Below are 19187 nucleotides of genomic sequence, written 5' to 3'. Positions count from 1 at the left end.
TATTTTTAATGGGAACAAAACCAGACAAGGATTTTTACTAGAAGAAGCAGCTTTGACAATAACCCTTGTGTGAGAAAGCCTAGAAATGTATCAGAAGTAAAGCTGTGATTCGACTTTCAACTCCGAGTTCCCAGCAAATGGAAAGTGATGAAAAAAGGGGTAACTGTTGTACCAATTAATAGCCAAGGTCGAATACTCTAAGGGTGACAGAGTGCTCTGTAGCTTTTGGTGACAGGCATTGCTGCCAGTATACCTATGACTGTTTGACTAGTGTTTGAGGCTCTTTATCTAACACACACACTGAGTCTGCATGCTTACAAGTATGTTTTCAGAATAAACTCTTGAAGACAAAGTTGCTTTTTGTGAATCCGTTCTTATTACAGAGATCCGACAACAAACATCAGTGCCCAACCTCACAGATGCTTTTGCGGATGAATGAGAGCAAATCTCTGCATCCAAAATCAGACAGACAGCCTTCCTAGAAGAGTGGAGCAGATTAATGTTGATGGTTTTGGAATAAGACGCTTAACGATGTGGTGTCCACATACTTTTGGACATAGTGAACTGGGCTTCAGGACTTCAACCTTCTCATTCATTTGGGCATTCATCCAACTTTTTGTAGCTCTGATTTATTGCTCTGTTTTTTTCTCCAGACATTTCTACACATGACTAACGGCACTGATGAAGCTGAAGGTTAAAGAGGCTGCTGTGAGCATAAGCCTGCAAATGTTTTACATGGCGTAGGGGCTACTTGAATTAATGGTTGATCAATATTCTATTATTCTGTAATCAGAGACTAAGGGTATAAAATGCTGCAATGTCCCAAATGATCTGGACTCTGTTGGCTGGTGAGCTGTTGTAACAGTGGACATGATGCTGTAGGGAATAAAGACACAGATACATCTCCAGTGTTGAACGTATTTCCTTTAACTTTATCATTTCTCTGGAGTACTGTAACAATACTCACCTCTTCTTTCAGATTTGTGTCATTTCCGGGAGGCTTTAATTCATACCTCACCTGCATCACCCAGTTAGTACTCACTATTACTACTTTGGTCAAGAAGATGACCGGCTGTACTGTAAGGTGCTGTGGTGTGGTGGGGCTGTTTCGTTATGTTAATTCATGATAATGAGTGCACATGTGATTGAGATTCATCAATCAACTCCTCAAATAGAAAGAAAATAGATGACTCTCAATGTTTAATGAATCTGTTTAAATACACATAATTAAAAAGCTTCTTTGTGCATTTCAAGTGTGGACGTGTGTGTGTGTGTCTGTGTGTGTGTGTGTGTGTGTGTGAGAGAGAGAGTGTGTGTTTTTGCTTACCCAGCTGCATTGAGGTGCGTGCTTGGTTAACTGTGTGCTGGCTGGAGCGCAGGCAGTTCTTCAGCTGGGCGGCGGCAGTTTGTGGCGACGAGGCGGGACTGACGGTGTTAACAGAGTTGGCTGAGGTTACCAGTGGGGTGGAGGGACGAGATGAAGAGGGCCCCGGGGACCCTGGGGACGACGGGTCTGAGATTTTACTACACCCACTTCCTCCTCCTCCTCCACTTACTGGACTGGACAGGCAGGAGCCCCGAGAAGCACCGACTCCAAAAGGAGCCCTTTAAAGGAGAGAGGGAGGATGGATTTTGACTTGTAATTGAATGTCTCAAATGATAAGAAGATGATTTATATACTGATTTTTACATTCATCAGCACTTGTCATATAGTATATTACTTTGGTTTCTCTACCTGTAAAGCTAATAACCGCATTTTGTGCTAGCACAAAATGTTAATAGATGGATTCAGTCAATGATAGCAGAACAGGAGCTGCACTATTATCCTCCGTTAAAGTGAATGATCTCAGTGCTATTATCTGACCAGCAGACCACGGTGTCCGACTGTAACATATGGAGCTGCAGGCTGCTCATGTTTCTGTCTGCAGAGTGCTGAATGGCAGAACAGTGAGGTGAGCATTATTGACTCGATGGTATTCACACTCTTATAGCTGCTCATCGACTCCCTGTCACACGTATACAGAGTAATGGCTTTAGTGTGTGTGTTTGCGTGTGTGTATGTACATGTGTGTGCCAATAAAAAACAGGTTGAAATCAAAGTCTTTTGATTAGAGATTCTACACAAACACCATCCATGTACTCTAATCTTAAATTGTTCATGATGTCTTTGGGTTCAACTTAGTTTTCTAAAGGCCCACACAGACACCATAACATGCTGATTTGTTTTAGCCAGCATTTATTGGGTGTCTTCTCACACTTTCAAAAGAGGAGATACAATCATTTTTTCCAAAACTGTATTCTTGCCAGAGGGTAAAATAATCAGAATGATCAGTGTCATGTGTTAATATTAACGTTGGATAAATTCATGTAAACATTCAACCTGCATTTTAATAAGAATGATGTGTGCTCAGAAAATTGAAAGAGTCTCTGCACAGCTGAATATGTGACAGGTGCATCGGAGTAAAGCCCACGTTGAATAAAAATAAGTAAACTCCTCCACACTGTCCCTCTTACTGCTGGAATATTTATTTGTTCATGACTGTCTGTAATATACAATATATATACACTACATATATACCTGATGAAGGTCAAACAGACACTATAAATGTATCAATATTCCAGCAGCAAGCGCGACAGTGTGCAGACGTTTTCTCATATTTCAAAAAGAATGACAATTTCTCTACAATGTGTGCGCTTGTGTACTTGTATTATTCATGTTGTGGAGACATAAATCTGTTTCAACAAGTGAACAACAAATTATGTCGTTGGTCCATGCACTCCAGAACAACATGTACAAGCATTTTCTGATCTGACGCCCATGTCGGCAGGATGAAATAGTTTATCTGTGCCTTCTAAAAACATTACAAATCACCACCACATATAAAGATATTTTATGATGTGGCTAGGTTTAGGCACAAAAAACACATGTCGAGGATAAGATTAAGGTTTGGGTTACAATAAATACTTTGTTAATGTAACTTTAGGATTAGGTTATAGTTAATTAATGTGTCAGGCCATGTGTCCAAATGAACACTGATACACTGTTTTCTAGCTTTAATCATTCCTCCTGTTCATACTGAACAATATGAGATCTCGTTTAATTGTCAACATCTTTCAAAGTTATTGTCTTTTTAGTGCAAAATTTCCTCTACTTCCACTGCAGCTCATCAAGACACAAAGCAGGATTTTTTTTAAACTAAAAAGACTGTAACTGTGGAAGATATCCACCATATTTGATTAACTCCGATGGCTGAAGCCTCATATTATCTTCCATATACTTCTGAATTTTGCTCAAAATGAGGGCTGTGGATTTGGTCCCCCATCACTTCCATTGTAAGCGCGCCTGGAGAGGATATTGTAATGGTCGGTTTGAACAGGAGGAATGATTACAGCGAGCAAAACCAGTTTCAGTGCTCATTTGAGCTCCTGAATTTTCTTTTGAGACTTGAAAAATTCTGAACCTATCTGTTATTGTAAGCCAATGTAGTGTCCTCAGAAGTGATGGAAACACCACCCTGTGAGTGTGTGTGAGTGTCTTTGGCAGCCTCTCATTATCATATTGAGAAATTTCTGAGCTGCACTGCAGACAAAGGAGGGGAGAGAGGTAAGTAGGGAGGGAGGGAGGGGTAGCGGGAGAAAAAGCGAGTATGCTTGCATAAAAATAACAAATTGTCACTCATTTGATTACTCTCCCATCCTGCCTTTCTTTCTCTCTCTCTCTCTCAAATTGCATAACTGCAGAATGTGAAGCAGCCATTCATATCGACTGGAGAGGGACACCTGCTGTTTTTGCAGCCGTTTCATCTCTTTGTACGATGTTCTCTTCCTTTTGTTTTCTTTTTCTCCTTCTCTGTCCTCATCACTATGTCATTTATTCTTTCAACTATCTTTTCTTGCACACTGCGTCCATTCTTCTCTGCCTCTCTCGCTTTTTTTCTTTCTCCAACATATTTAGTTTTTACCATTTCTCTCCCTACTTTCCAGCCTCATTTTCGTCCTTTCTCGCCCCCTTTCTCTGTTTATCCTACAGTACCATATCTTTCTCTTTATCTTCTCATTATCTTTCCCTTCCTCACTTTTGCATTTCTATTCTAAGTCTTCCTCGCTTTCATTTTCTTCCTTTCTCTCACTCTCTTTTTCGTTGACTGCATCATGGAGCAGAATACAGATGAGATGCACAGCTACTGCAAATGTTTTCATGCATACAGGAGTAATGAGGGTAATTAAATTGCCAAATATGATTTCAGCATCCTCATTTTTTTATTTTATGTGGTTTTACCAGCTATGAGTAAAAGTGTTTAGTATGCTAAACGTAACGACGATGGCAATAATAATGATAACGATAAGGATGTTAATGATAAGGATCAACTGAGTTTGTGGCAGCAGCACAACACTAGAAAGGCAGAGCTGTAATTAAATCAAATCTAAAATATCTCAATTTATAATATCTCAATGGTTCTGCCTGAGGTTTCTTCCTCCTGTTAAAAGGGAGTTTTTTTCTTGCCACTGTTGCTCATGTGGAAATGTTGTGTCTCTATAAAGTTAAAACCTGAAGAGTTCGGTTTAGAACCTGCTCTATGTGTAAAGTGCCTTGAGATAACTCTGTTGTGATTTGGCGCTATACAAATAAAGATTGATTGAATTTTTACAAAGTATCTTAAAACCTAAATTTACAGCCTCTTTTCACTTTTTTATATTCCTATTTAAACAACAAACTACACTAAAAGTGCTTACAGCAGTTTATAGTTCCTTCACAGATGTGACCCCTGCATTTTTGGAATTTTGTGGCCAGAGGTGAAACCATAATAATAACCATACAGAGGGACACAGTGTAGAGAAGAGGCTGAATCAGGAGGAGAACATTATCAGCACGAAGAATATGTAGTTCAGCAGAAAAAAATCTGCTACTTGGGCTTGCATTGTGACAAGAGGCAGCCTGAGCACAAAAGAAACAAGTGCAATTACATGCCATAACAAGTACCAAAATTACACAGCCCTGTATTCGGGTTCAGTTGGAGCCCGAGAGATTACCATAAAAATTTCCAATGGAAACAACTAGGTTGTGTAAGGACAAAATGACTGATTAAACTGCACTGCTGGTTTCTCATGACAAAACTACATGAATATGAAAAGAGCAAATATTTGTAATTCCAGTAATTTAAAACAGCATATAAAATACTCTGAATGCTTACAATTTCAGTAGAGATGCCAAAGAGCTTCCTGACCACTAAGCATCAATCCCTTTTACTCCAGAGTAAGCTGTTTTGTTGCAGAAGAACAATTTTTGCTTCTATTTTCATATTTTTTGTACGTTTAAGGCATTTTTTGACTGTTGGAGAGTTGACAGTAGAGATATGACAGGAAATGCAGGAGAGAAGTATTGGCTTTGACAGGAAACAAATATCTCCCGTTCAGACTTAAACCTCTAGGTAACTGGGGCCCCTTGTCGAAGAACACTTTGACAGGAAACGTGATAGCTCTAGGAAATAAACGTGCGCATATGCTTACATGCTCTAGCGCTGAGTCACTTTTCCACCTCTGGGAGCTTTGGGTGAACTGAGAGACTGTAGTTCCAGCTTCATCACCAGCTACACACCACTAATATCACTGCTAACATCCAACCAACCCTTTGATCTGGATGTACGGATGACAAAGTCCCTTGGGCAGCTGTATCACCGCTGCACCCTTCACTCTCACTCCACCCTGCATGCCCACGCCTGAGCTCACTGACCTGGACACGGGGGTGACGTAGTTCCCTGGGAAGACGCCAGAGGCTGCGGTTCTCAGTGACGTGCCTTTGAACCATCCATCTTGACACTTCTCTGTCACCCGATACATCTCTCCTTTCCTAAGTTCAAGCTCGTCAGCCTTCTGGGGCTTGTAGGCGTACAGAGCTAGGTATCTGGGGGAACAAAGGAAACAGAAAAATGTAGACTGTGAAATAATAAAACCATAAAAAGTTTGTTAGAAGCATTATATAACACCAGTGATCAATTTTCTCCCCTTTTCAATTACATGTGGATTATCTCTAATATGTTTTATGCAAAGTAAAAGTGAAGCTCGCAATGCACCATGCAAATAAATTAATGAACAAATGAGGAAATATTAACAAACCAATGCTTTGAAAAACAAGCAGACATTTCTGTCAGTGCGAGGAAGGAGGTAAGACTTGACTCAATTGATTCAGAAGGCAAATATGAAAATGACTCAAAAATATTCAGGAAACTTTCTTAATTTATCTTCTCAGAAAAAAAAGACTGTAATGAGGGTATTTTGTACATGTATTATTCTCAGTTGTTTAAATGAAACGTACAGTGCAGAGGATCAAAGAATAAGAGTTCATATACTGCTGTTGCTCTTTCAGCTCCTTTATTAGACCATCAAACAACATTTTGATCTACAACAGAGAAGGCCAGTCCTCCCATCATATACCGTCTATTTTCCCTGAGGGTTCACCAGTTTTTATGTGAGTTTCTCCTAGAAAAAGAAGACAGGGAAGAGGAGGAGAGGGAGGTGCTATAAATATGTCAGATATCAGTAACTGGTCAACTTGATTAAATCTTCACAACAACAAGAAAATATCTTGACAATGGAGTGATGCTATGCTACTGTTTAAGAGAGGTTTATTTAAGTAAATCAGGATTATTTGGGGAGAAAATAGAAAAATATATTCAGATTATATCTTTTTTTAACCATAAAATATGATTTTACTGTTTTTCAAGTGCGTGTTAAAACAACGATCGGGTGTCCCTATGAACACTGAAGCAGTTTTTGCTCACTGTGATCATTTTCCTGCTCATACTGGCCATTAAAATACCCCTTCCTCCTTTCATAATGTGCTTCCCCTCCACGCTCACTGCTCTGTACAAAAATGCTTTCAAAAGTTCATCTGAAGTTAATATGAGGCGTCAGCAGTTTGAGTTAGACAAATCAAGTGCATGTCTTCCAGAGTTACAGTCTTTTTAGTGCAAAATTCTCTCTTTGTTACTATTCCTCCGCTGCAGCTCAACAAGGAAACCCTGTCAGAGGAAACACAAAGAATGAATTATATATTAAAACCAGTGTGACTTTGGAAGATGTTAGGCTGTTAGGCCACTGTTGGGAGGAGGAGATAGGGAGAGGAATCTTCTCCAAAGAGAGGCCTATTAGATACACTACTTACTGGCTGAGTATCCTGTGGGCTTAAATTATGAATGGTTGTCTTGTTTTGTGTGAAAAAAGATTGGTATTATTTATATATTTGTATTTTCTGTAAATGTTCTGCACATGATGAGTTTACATAACTACACACATGCATTATTTATTGTTAATATGAAAATCAACTGTTCATTTATCTGGTTGTTACAATAATAGAATGTGATATATTTCTTCTTATGACTCAGTTTTTCCTACTACAATTATTCTTACTAGCTTTTGATAATGATGTTTTGATGATCTGTATCAGCTGGTTAGTCAACGTTCCCTGGCTGTTGTATAATAAGGGTCACACTCCCAAATGTATGAGAAACGCTGAGGAAAGCCTTGGGCAGAGACGCGTCCATTTCCCTCTGCTGCTCTGTGCATTATTAAAAGTGGTACATACTTGTTAGCGAGTGCTGACGACTTCATTTGCTATATTTGTGCTTTATGGGTCGCCACCCGTTATTCTCCGAAGACACTGTTGCATCGAGCACAGCATTTCCTTTGTTTAATTTTGGAAGACACTCAATTTATTTGTCTAACCTAAGTGAATGCACATGCACAGTGTGTTATACTGCTGCTGATAGCAGCAACAATTTCTAGAAAATGTTGAACTTTGTCTCTGGAAGGGACAAACAAACTACACACATCCCTTTTAACTTTTATTTACCAAGTAAGCTATCTGGGAACACATTTTCTCTCACAATAACAACCTCATATTTATTGTATATACAAGAATATCATTTGGGAAAGAAAGTATAAATCTCCTTTAATATTTTCCTGTCAGTGAATCATCATATCGTCATCAATATCTCAACAGACCAATTTCCACAGAATTAATAGTAATCCATGTTGGCAAGTTAGCCACAATCCCCTTTGGGGATATATATTACATAGCAAGAAATATAAAAAATAACACAACTGCTATGCTAAAAATCAATGTGAAAGACTGATTATCAGAGTCAGAGGAAAGCGCTGATTTAATATATTTATGTTAATTGAATTCTTTAAAATAGTGTGATATGCTGTGAAAGGATGTCCTTGTCAGCCTGCCAACTAACAGGTACACCGATAAATGTAGTATTTAGCATCTTACTTTGTATTCAACTATGTACATGTATTGAGTGTTGTGGACTGCGCATCTGCGTTAACATATAAATGACTCTCTGGTCCCGTCGTTGGGAGATACTCGTAGCATGTAGTGGCAGACGATGAGATCACAGAGTAAACAAGCCCTATATGTGCTGCCTCCCCCCGTTGCCATGGTAACAGATGTGGGGACCGTCTCCTGTCTTCCCATGGCAACAGGAATAGTTACCAGGTCAAGATGGAAACGTCCGACCTCATCAGTAAGACAAACCCACTCCGGACGTGTGTGTGTGTGTGTGTGTTAAGTGAATGCGTGTGTATGTGGGTGTTTGTGAGTGTGTGCCTGTGTGTGTGTCTCTTCCTTGCGCTACTTGGAACAAGGTGATATTATTAAAGCTGACAATGTTTCTGTATTTGACTCACATCCTGCAGGCAAGACACCAGTTAACAGCAAACAGTGCACATACAAAGTCTATACTTGTGAGGACCCTCGTTCACCGTTAAACAAATCCAAACCTTTGAAGACGAGCGGACTGAGCAAATGTTCTCACTTTCCAAAAATATCAAAAACTGTCCTCAGTCTCAAGGTCTAACACTCAAACTGGTCCACACAAAGACACTCACCTTGAGGATACCCAAATCTTCCTGGCAGTTACCTGGTGGATTAATTATCAGGTAAATAATAGACCATTCTTGCTCAGTTTTGGCTCATCACCAGCCATCTGGATGACACTTGAGAGGTTACATTTCCGCAAGAATTTAATTGTATTTGCTAGTGTGTGTCAGGTGGTTTATCCACTTAAGAAACAGTTAGCCTGTGAAGATGGCAATGTTGATAGCAAAGCCTCTAAAGATAAACTATGCAACCCTCCTTTGTTGGTCCTGTGTTCTCATACTGAGCCTTATAACCCATCTAACACCTGTCCACACTTGAGATGATAGAACAGCACAAAATAAAAAAAACACACATTTCTGAGACACACATTTTTTTTCTTTAAGCTTTCCTCTAATTTTTGCTTTCTTTATTGGGAATTACTGCATTCAATCTCCTTAAGGCTTTGAAAAATATTCAAATAAAAACAAAATAAATCATCTATCATACAACAGAGCCATAAGCAAAAATGGATGTGAGCCACTGTACTACGGCACCAGTTCCTAACAAAAGAATGACTTTTTCTGTTTTGATCATTTTGAAGGAAATATTAATAAGAATATGTGATGAACTGTGTTCCTCTGAATATTCAGCATGCTGTGAAATAAATTGCATAGTACAAGCCATAGGTCTAGTGTTGGAAGCTTTGTTATGAAACACTAATGTAAACTTCACACAACTGAGGGAAGAGTGTGTGACTGTATTTTTCCTTTTTGAGTAGGATTTCATCCTTGACCAGTGGAGGAGTAAATGTGGTTGCAGAGGTGGTGGAACATGGCCAATATCTCCGGGCACAAGAGATGAAATATTTTTATCGCTGCCAGGAGGTGGATTCTGAAGTCATGCTTGGATCTCAGGCACATTTTCCGCTGAAAAAACTTAAAAGAGAGGAACTTAAAGCCCCGGTCGCAGGTGGGTGAGCTGACTCAGGTGTACTTACATGTTGAGTGGCAGCTGCACCTTGGCATGGGCCAGCAGCTCAGAGGTTATGGATGCCACTTTTGGAGGCACCAGTACCCCTGCCGAGGAGGGAGAGGGACCCGGGGAAGATGCATCCTAAAGACACACAGAAGAATATAAATACTTGCACATACTGAGTGATTTCCATTTGAAACAAAACCTTATTTGCAATATATGTCTGTAGCCTTGCAGCTTTTCAGTATGCATCCTGGGTATTATTCAGAGACAGCAAAAACACATTAAACCCAGGTGTAAGTGCAACTGGAGGCAGTAAATGTAGAAGAAATGTGTCTCCAATCTACAGCTATGAAAAAGAGAGAGCATTTTATCTACATGGAGCTGTCAGAGTGGGTGATTGGGGAAAAGTTAATACAATCTGGTCAAAGAGGGTTATGCCTGAATATTCTGGGGTGATTTATTGCCCAATATTGACTCATCTCAGATACACTGGTATTGGTGTAGCTGTGGTTATCAGCCAGTAAGTAAAAAAATTATGTAAATACTGACTGATTGACTGATTAATGCCAGTCAGGCAATCGGTGAAACATTTTTGGTATATTAATAGCTTTTCACTGAAGCTGCTTGGGTGCAATATTTTGTGGCAACATTTACTGTTTTAGGTGTTTTGATTTCATAAAAAAACCAAAAAAACAATAATGCATTCGCTGTTCTACAACAAATAAGAAATATGTTAATATGTCATTAACTCTAACTGGGTGACCCTGGTTTAAAAGACTGATAAAAGAAACCCTTAATAATGTAATATTATTGTATTAATTTGAGTTCCAGCAAAACAGAAAAGCATTTTAATTTTTTTAGCATCATTTATGGAGTCAGTCATTCAAATTAATCCTAATACTAAATGTATATAATTTGTGGATAGTAATTAAATACATTTACTTGACTACATTTACTTGTGAGGTACTTGATTCACTGTTTAAAGATAAGTTTGGTGTTGTATATTCTATATTATTCTTAAACCCCACAAAAAGACCAAAACCAACAATGCCTTAAACCCTTTTTATTCTGTCTGAAGCGTTTAGCTCTGATTCAAACTTTATAGAATCACGACTATATAGTTTAGTTTATTTATTTTTTAGTATTTTGCTTGGCAGTGTAGTTAGTAGCAAGTATCACTCAGACAGGAGTATATGTGGCATTTTTTACATACTATTTTCAGCAGTGGATAAATACCCATTTGACTCTACTGATTATTTTTCAGTGGCAGGACTCTGTCTACTGCAGGATTGACTCAAAATACACACATTTTCATCATAAAGAAGACACATGTCACCCAGTGCAACAGTGAGGCTTGCAGATACATTTTTATGGAAGGAGCCATTCTGCATAGTAACACTTCTGTACTACAGTGAAAATATGAATTTACAAACTTTCACCTAAGGAAGTACTTTCACAGTGGGGTATTTCTATTTTTACTTCAGAAAAGGATATGAATTTATTATACTACATATATTAATCAAAGTGTATATATATGTGTGTGTGTGTGTGTGTGTGTGTGTGTGTTCACCTGGATGCGTGCAGCAGCCCTGGGGTCAGAGGAGCTGATGAGGACCGGGTGGGAGATCTCCATACTGTGTCTGTTGTTAAGTTGGGCTGCTCTCTGGCTGACAGACAGTGCTGTGAATGAGTGCCGCTTTTTGGCATTTTTCTTCCCTTCACCTCTCCGATGGCCAGAGCCGTTTCCATTGGACGGGGAGGAACTGGGGGAGGCACCAGGAGAACACGGGTCCAATGGAGTTGGCTCAGAGCTCGGACCTGGCACGTTAGTTGTTGTGGGCTTGTCGATTTCCATCAACTGCTTTGCTGTTTCGTTTAACTGAGGAGAGAGGAGAGGAGAGGACAGGTGTTAGATTTCAGTCCTCAGTGATTCACATCCATAACGAGGTCTCCAACACACACACGAGAAATGTGTCTGTGCCTTTCCTCGCTTGTTCTTGTTGGCAGCTTTTCAAACGAGCATCATAACAATCATCCCTCACAACAGCTGGTCTGGTGAGACTTCCTCTGAGTAACACACTCTGTCTCTCTTTATTGTCAAAAACACACATACCGACCCAAAGGTGAGCGGACTACCTCACTTTAGTACTCATTAGTATAGCTTTGGGTAAAAACAATTACTTTAAAGCTGGAGTGTGGTAATTTTACATACTGTTTAAATAAACATCCGTGACATGCAAGCCAGCTAAATCTCTCTTTTGTGTTTTACATATACTGGAGCTTTTAATGTGGTGCCTGTGGTGACATTTCCGCACTGGTATACTGGTAGTGATGCGTTTAACATCAACCAGCTATGGTTGGGTGCCCATAGAGCATGCAAACCAGAGATATCTGGCTAACTTCCAGTTTAGCTACCCGCTAACCTGAGTTATAAAATAATTTAATTGCGTGGCTCTTCTAGACTTTCCAAATGTTATCGGACCAAATTAATCCAATTCTGGTAGTGAAACAAGTCATTTTGCAGGAGTTGTGATGCTTTTTATCCTCCGTTTTATAGCCACAACAGTAATGACAGGGACCGGCTCATGTATGTACTCATAGGACTGTCGTTATAAACACTATTTACTCTCACTGCCAGAAGGGGGAGACAAAAGGTCTGCACTGTAGGTTTAAATCTTATACATTTAACATTTCCATTACAGTCAGCAGTTCACAGGTGTGCAGAATTTCTATTTATGTTACCCTGTGGCAGGAAACATTTTCTTATTTAATCCTAGTGTATAGTGTCTGGCATATTGGACTGCAAAACAAGAACAGCAGGAATTTCACATTATCTACCAATATACCATAGTTGTTGATCTGTGCTGCTTATTTGAGCTGTGGTACGCCAAAAATCCGTCCAGGTCAGTTACATCAATGTTGGCTAGAGCTGGCAGTTGTTTATCAATGTGGCATAAAAAAGTTGTGGAAATGTGAAGACGAGCGTTCCATACAAAGTGCTTTCCAGCAAATTGCATTTTCTCCTAAATGCAGAAAAAGCCCAACAATGAGCTATTACGTCATTGTGCCAACATGTTTTCTGCCCCGTGGCTGAGAGCGCATCTTGATTATAAATGGGAAACTGTCTAGGAAAGCTTAGTGAACAATTACTGTATCTGTTCGACAATTACAGAGCTTCATGGTATTTAAGGCAGGAACTTCAGCTGTTTTATAGTCACATGTTCCACATACTGTTCAATCATTCATTGAGGCATCATTGCAAACAGCCTGATGCTTACTCATTCTGCTTATTCCAAATCTCCTGCTGCTTCTCATTGCTCTTGAACTACCTGCTGCTTGCATATTTAACTCCTTCACCTCTCCAGCCTCCTACACCATTTCCATGTTCACTGATGTTGTTCAACCATGAACTGAGAGTCTGTGTCTGTTCACCATGTCAAATAAATGTTTAAGAACAAGACAGAACTATCTTGATAGGGCAGGATTTTGTGATGACGGTGGATGTATATGTTAAATATGGTTAAAGTTCCAAAAAATTGTGGTGAATGCTTAGTTTGTGGCAGCTGTCCGTTCAAAAGCCTTTGTTGCTAAGGTTGTTCCATGGGTTGTTCGCACTGTAGCTGGAGCAGCCAATCAGAACAGAGGGGTTCATCGAGAGACAGCCTGTTTTAGACAGAGGCTAAACTTAGGTGTTGAGTGAAGGGTTAGAATAAAATAAAAAAGGAGTTTGAACAGCAAATAATGCAAAGATATTCCAGTAGAGCCCCAGAATATAAATATAGACCAGGCAATGTGCATTTTTACATCCCCTTTAAGGGCAAATTTTAAGGCAAGCATTACAGAGATATACAAAACCTGTTTAAATATAACTGTCTCTTTTGTTACAAGTATGATGTGTTCAACACATACTTCACTGAAATTCTATACCATTATCTCTGGGCAATTTCCAACACTTGTCTACAGTGTAAAAGCAAACGTGAAGCAAATATTACACTTACACCACTCTTGTTGTATTAGTATGCAAACTTCCTGAGTGGAAATTGGTGAGAAATGGGACAAAGTTATTCTATAAAACATCATGGGTCATGACTTAGTTTACTTAACAGGATTGAACACATACATACTCACCCACACACCCACACACTTCCACACACACACATACATACACACACACACACACACACACACGTGCGCACGCACAGGGGTCAAAAAGGGACACATAATACGGTAACCGACAACACCAACTTCAAATTTACATCGCAATCATGTCTGCTTAATGTAACCTCAAACTCCAGAACAATCCCTGGAGAGAATGTTGAGTTATATGTGTGTGTGTGTGTGTGTGTGTGTGTGTGTGTGTGTGTGTGTGTGTGTGTGTGTGTGTGTGTATGAGAGAGAGATTGTGTACAGGACCGACCCGTCTGGGCTCAGTGTTGGTGATGTTGCATTTCCATATTAATAGATATGCTAATCGAACCCAAATCATATGCTAATGAGCATGATGGATTGATTCTGCAGATATACTCACTTTGCTCTCATGCGGCGGAATAGAGGACACACACACGCCCACAAAAGGTCACCGAAGCAACACTCATCACACATCATACACTCAAAACAAAGTGTACCAACCAAAAAACTTTTACTCAGTCTCTTATACTCATTTATTTAAGTTTGCACATCTACACACAGACACACACACACACACAGATGCCTGCTGTGTCAGTTTCTCTTTAACTACCGCTGCTATAGTGCCCGGTCATGCTGCAGTAAAGGAGATAAGGGAGTATAAATGTGTGTGAGAGAAAGAGAGAGGGGGACGTTGCTGATAGAGACAATTCTTCATTTGGTGCTTTCGGCTGGATGAAATCTCCAAGGTCATCTATTATGTGTTGAACTAACTGTACTCTGGGTCTTTTGGAGAGTGAGCGCTCTCTCTAGGTAATACTGAGACTCTGGCTGATGAGCTGATATCTGCACTGCGAAAAGAAAGCTGGTCAGATGCAAGCACACACACACACACACACACACACACACACACACACACACACACACACACACACACACACACACACACACACACACACACACACACACACACACACACACACACACACACATAGATAATGGCAGGTGTGTGTCTACTCTTTTTTGCTGCAGACACAGTAGTGTTCACACGGAGATAGAGAGAGGAAAGAGAAAGAAGGAAGTTTGCTTTACATGTGTTTTAACAATGCGTGACCCAAACTCACATACTTACAATGTCAGTTTGACATTTTGTAGTGGCATCCCATCATCATGATTTTCAAACCCCTCATCACCACTCTACATACATCATCCACAAGCAGTCTTCATATATATCCGAACAGTGAGACAACAGCTCACAGACACACACACAGACACACACACACACACACACACACACACACACACACACACACACACACACACACAACACACACATGCAGAAATCCAGCTGGGCCCTCCTCATTAGACTCTCATTGCAGGCACACACACACACACACACACACACACACACACACACACACACTTGACATCCCCCCCATACCCCTGCTGTGTCAGAGTGATGGAGAAGTCTAAATTATTGATGCATCTCTATCTAATAGGGGCCCCGGAGTGCCTGTGTGTATTTGAGCGCCGACTGAGCTCAGCCCATGGCTTAATCACTATCACCTCCGGGACTTGTTTGGTCAACCAGCTAATCTCGGGGACATGATTGGAAAGCGGAGAATCCGTGCCCGTGTAGACCACTAAACCTGTTTATCTGTGTGGATGTGGATATGAGCGCATGCATTTTGTATAAGTGTGAGTGATTGTTTGTGACTGAATAGCAGATGAAAGAGAAAAAGCAATATAATGCTTAAAAGCAGTACGGAAGATGTGTCATCCCATTATTCTCTGTCCATGGCCTGAGTCTTAATTAATTCCTCTAAGCTACACAATACACCTGGTACCTGGTGTTACAACAGTCTTATTGTCTTGATGCAAACACACACATATGCATACGCACACACAAACACACACACACACACACACACACATACATACACAGCAGTGCCTCCCAGCCTGATTGAACCTCCTGTCAAGTCTCATCATTTGTTTTCTGACAGGGCCGTGAGAGAATCAGCGTGTGCACAAATTTGTGGTGGTGATGGAGGAGAGAGGAGAATCCTCACCAACAGCGAGGAAGAAGAAATCAAACTTTGGGTTTTTTTTAACCACGGCTTAAAAACCTTAAAAGCTACCCACAGCAAATGGTGAACGGTATTTATTCAGTGGCACAAGGATTAAAGTAAACTATATTCCACCCTTGACAGGCATAGCACCATGAAAGAAGGAAAAACGTTTGGGTTTTTTTATCCTTTTGCTTAGAGGAAATTCCTTAAAGAAAACTCCTCCTCAGTGGAGGTACAAATAGCATCGCTAATGCAGCTTGAATCTATGAGGTAGTTTTAATATTTGGTTGCATATTCCTTAAGATATGCGGTCAAACATAGACATCTTAATATCCCATCCCTACATGGGAACAACATGAGGGGATTTTAATGTTTAGTAGCGTGAAACACAAATCCTATGAACACACAATTTACCTGCAGTTTAAGTGAGGCTCATTATCTAATGCATGTTTATACCAAAGTCATACAGTGTCCGAGACCTCCTTTCAGCCCAGGAGGAGGGTTTTGAAAGCAGGTCGGACAGTGCAGAGTGACCCATTTACATTGACTGCAAAAAAGTCAGTGTGTCATCTCACAGGAGTTAAAGTGTAGTAGAGATAGACGAGTGAGGTTGTAAATGGGTACGAAAGAAGAAAATAAATGACAAGTTAGTTATTATATATGAGTTATTTTTTTCTTGAATATGACTTTAGTCTAATGCAGCGTTACAACTGGGAGTTTCACTACAGCAGGCTTTATGAGTTAAAGTTGACACTGATAGTGCTCCTATAATTTAATATACTTAATATAAAAGTTATCTTAACTGGTCACAGTAGCTCACAATTGTAATTATTTAAAATGATACTAGTATTATTACATCCTAACCTCAAAGTGATACTCACTGTGTCCTATTTGAAAACATGTGGATCTGATGCTATTACCATTGAAAAGTAAATAATGCATCACTAATTTCCACTGCCAGTGGCTTTTAGATGGATAGATATACTTTATCGATCACCTGAAGCGGAAACTACAATAACACACAGATGACTAAGTCGCCAACAGGAGCAGCGCCAATAGTTATGTTAGACAAGATTTATGTTATCACAAGGTACCCAGAAAAAAAAACGTTATGGATTATGGTGCAAAGAGCTGATAAACACTGTGAAACTACCACATAGTTAATGACAATACATCCTACTTCTATTAATGCGACTGCCATTCATTTCAAGTGTATTTAAATAAATATCGTAATATTTAAACCCATGGAACATAAATTGATTATTATATTTCTTTTCCATTGGAAATTGCAATGATTCATCCTCTCTTCTTTTCAAAAATCTGAATAAGTCAGTGTCTCTCCTGTGAATGATGACAAAACCAAACAGCTGTGATATCCCAGGCCCCCCCTCCCAAGATACAGCTCGGCTGTAAATAGCTGTTTCTTGTACAGTTATTTTCTGTGTGTGTGTGTATGTGTGTTACTCTGTGTGTGTGTGTGTGTGTGTGACTGTGTCTGTGGGTTTACCTCCACATAGAGAATGGGAAAGATACCAATCTTGTCTCCCAGCATGCCTTCTGCCCAGTTCTCATCCACTCGCCTGATTACTGTCAGTACTTCATCCTGGAGAGAGAAGCCGAGAGTAAGAATACACACACACACACACACACACACACACACACACACACACACACACACACACACACACACACACACACACACACACACACACACACACACACACACACACACACACACACACACACACACAGTTGGTTGATTTGAATCGATTTAGGAAAATACTTGGTGTGATTTTAAAAACAAATGAATTGATGAGACGATTGCAACAATGAAAATGACCCAGGAGCAATTTTGTATTTTAAGGCGGTGCATCTGTTTTTGCTCTACTGTGACAGGGTGTGCTATTATAGCAGACTAGTCATAAATCCGACCACAAGTATAGACATCTATCAACCAAGTCGTTTTACACCAGATGTCAGTCATGTGTACAGGATACAATAGAAATACTGTGAGAGATATCAGCTGCAATGTTACCTAAAATGTTTAACTCTAAGCCTTTCTGTAACTTCAAGAACCTATGCAGTAATTGTCCTCTGTCTCCCTATGGCTGTTTTAACTGAGGCTACACTTTGTATATTGTCTAACATCTAGTTAAATATATGTTCATTTCCTTGTGCTTTTATTTAAGTGTAAACAAGGCATTGCCAACCTATCCTGTGTAAATAAAGGTTAAATAACATAACAAAGGTCAGCATTCCTTTATATATAGTATATGCTTACCTGTACCTATATACATCGTACTGTGCAAAAGTCGGAAATTCATTCTGTAGCATGACAGTAACCCCAGACACACACAGAGTCATTCAGAAATATCTTCAGTGACAAGAAGAACAAGGAGTCCTGCAACAAACAGTATATGGGCCCTCTCCTCCCCCACCCACAGAGTCCTGATCTCAACATCATGGAGTCAGTCTGGGATTACATAAAGAAACAGAAGCAGGTGAGACACCTGAATCAACAGAAGAACTGGGGCAAGTTCTCCAAGATGCATGGAGCAACCAACCTGCCAAGTATGTTGTGGTGTTAGCAGGTGTACCGAGAAGAACTGATGTGTGTGTTTTCTGTCTATCATACTGCATTCTTAGTTAAATTATTAAACGTATTCATGGTATTACTTTTGAAGGCGTCCTCAAACTGCACTGCACAGTACTGTATACACTGTACACATGATATTCTCAGCAATACACACACACACACACACACACACACACACACACAGACTTCATCATGAAAGTATTTTCCCCCCTCTTGTTCCTCTCCTCACATGAATATAATATCTCGGTTAGACCATTAGGGACAGCAGTGATAATGTTGGTAAATGACTGTGTATTAGTCATACTGAGTAATTACCTTTCACACTGAGAAAACAATATCACACACACTGGTTCTGCATGACAACACGCATAGACCACGCCACAGGGGCATGAGTCTCTGCATGAGTGTGTGACTCTGTGCAATCCTAAATCATTAACCTATTGATTAGTTTCGCCCTAAAATACAAAATAATGTGAAATATTACCGCCTTATTATTGTGTTTACATGGATGTTGGACGCAGTGTGTTTGAGGTGAGGTATCTGTTGCTTTATACACTGT

At 39.8% G+C, this 19187-nt stretch overlaps 2 protein-coding genes across 2 annotated transcripts in view; one reads left to right on the top strand and one right to left on the bottom strand.

The window, feature by feature from the left end:
- Positions 1–19187, top strand: part of septin10 (septin 10) — a 118743-nt gene that overhangs the window by 28156 nt on the left and 71400 nt on the right. The gene's annotated exons all lie outside the window — the stretch shown is intronic.
- Positions 1–19187, bottom strand: part of LOC128367808 (E3 ubiquitin-protein ligase SH3RF3-like) — a 95312-nt gene that overhangs the window by 11333 nt on the left and 64792 nt on the right. The window contains exons 3-7 of the mRNA XM_053328458.1: positions 17540–17635; positions 11409–11717; positions 9861–9976; positions 5732–5902; positions 1328–1605 (exon numbers count right to left, since the gene is read on the bottom strand). Coding sequence (XP_053184433.1) covers positions 1328–1605; positions 5732–5902; positions 9861–9976; positions 11409–11717; positions 17540–17635 — 970 coding nt within the window. The remainder of the gene's footprint in view (positions 1–1327; positions 1606–5731; positions 5903–9860; positions 9977–11408; positions 11718–17539; positions 17636–19187) is intronic.

Source organism: Scomber japonicus, chromosome 11, assembly GCF_027409825.1.
Source record: "Scomber japonicus isolate fScoJap1 chromosome 11, fScoJap1.pri, whole genome shotgun sequence".
Lineage (NCBI taxonomy): Eukaryota > Metazoa > Chordata > Actinopteri > Scombriformes > Scombridae > Scomber > Scomber japonicus.
Note: the sequence above shows the minus strand (reverse complement) of the source record. Positions and strands in the feature narration are given on the sequence as shown.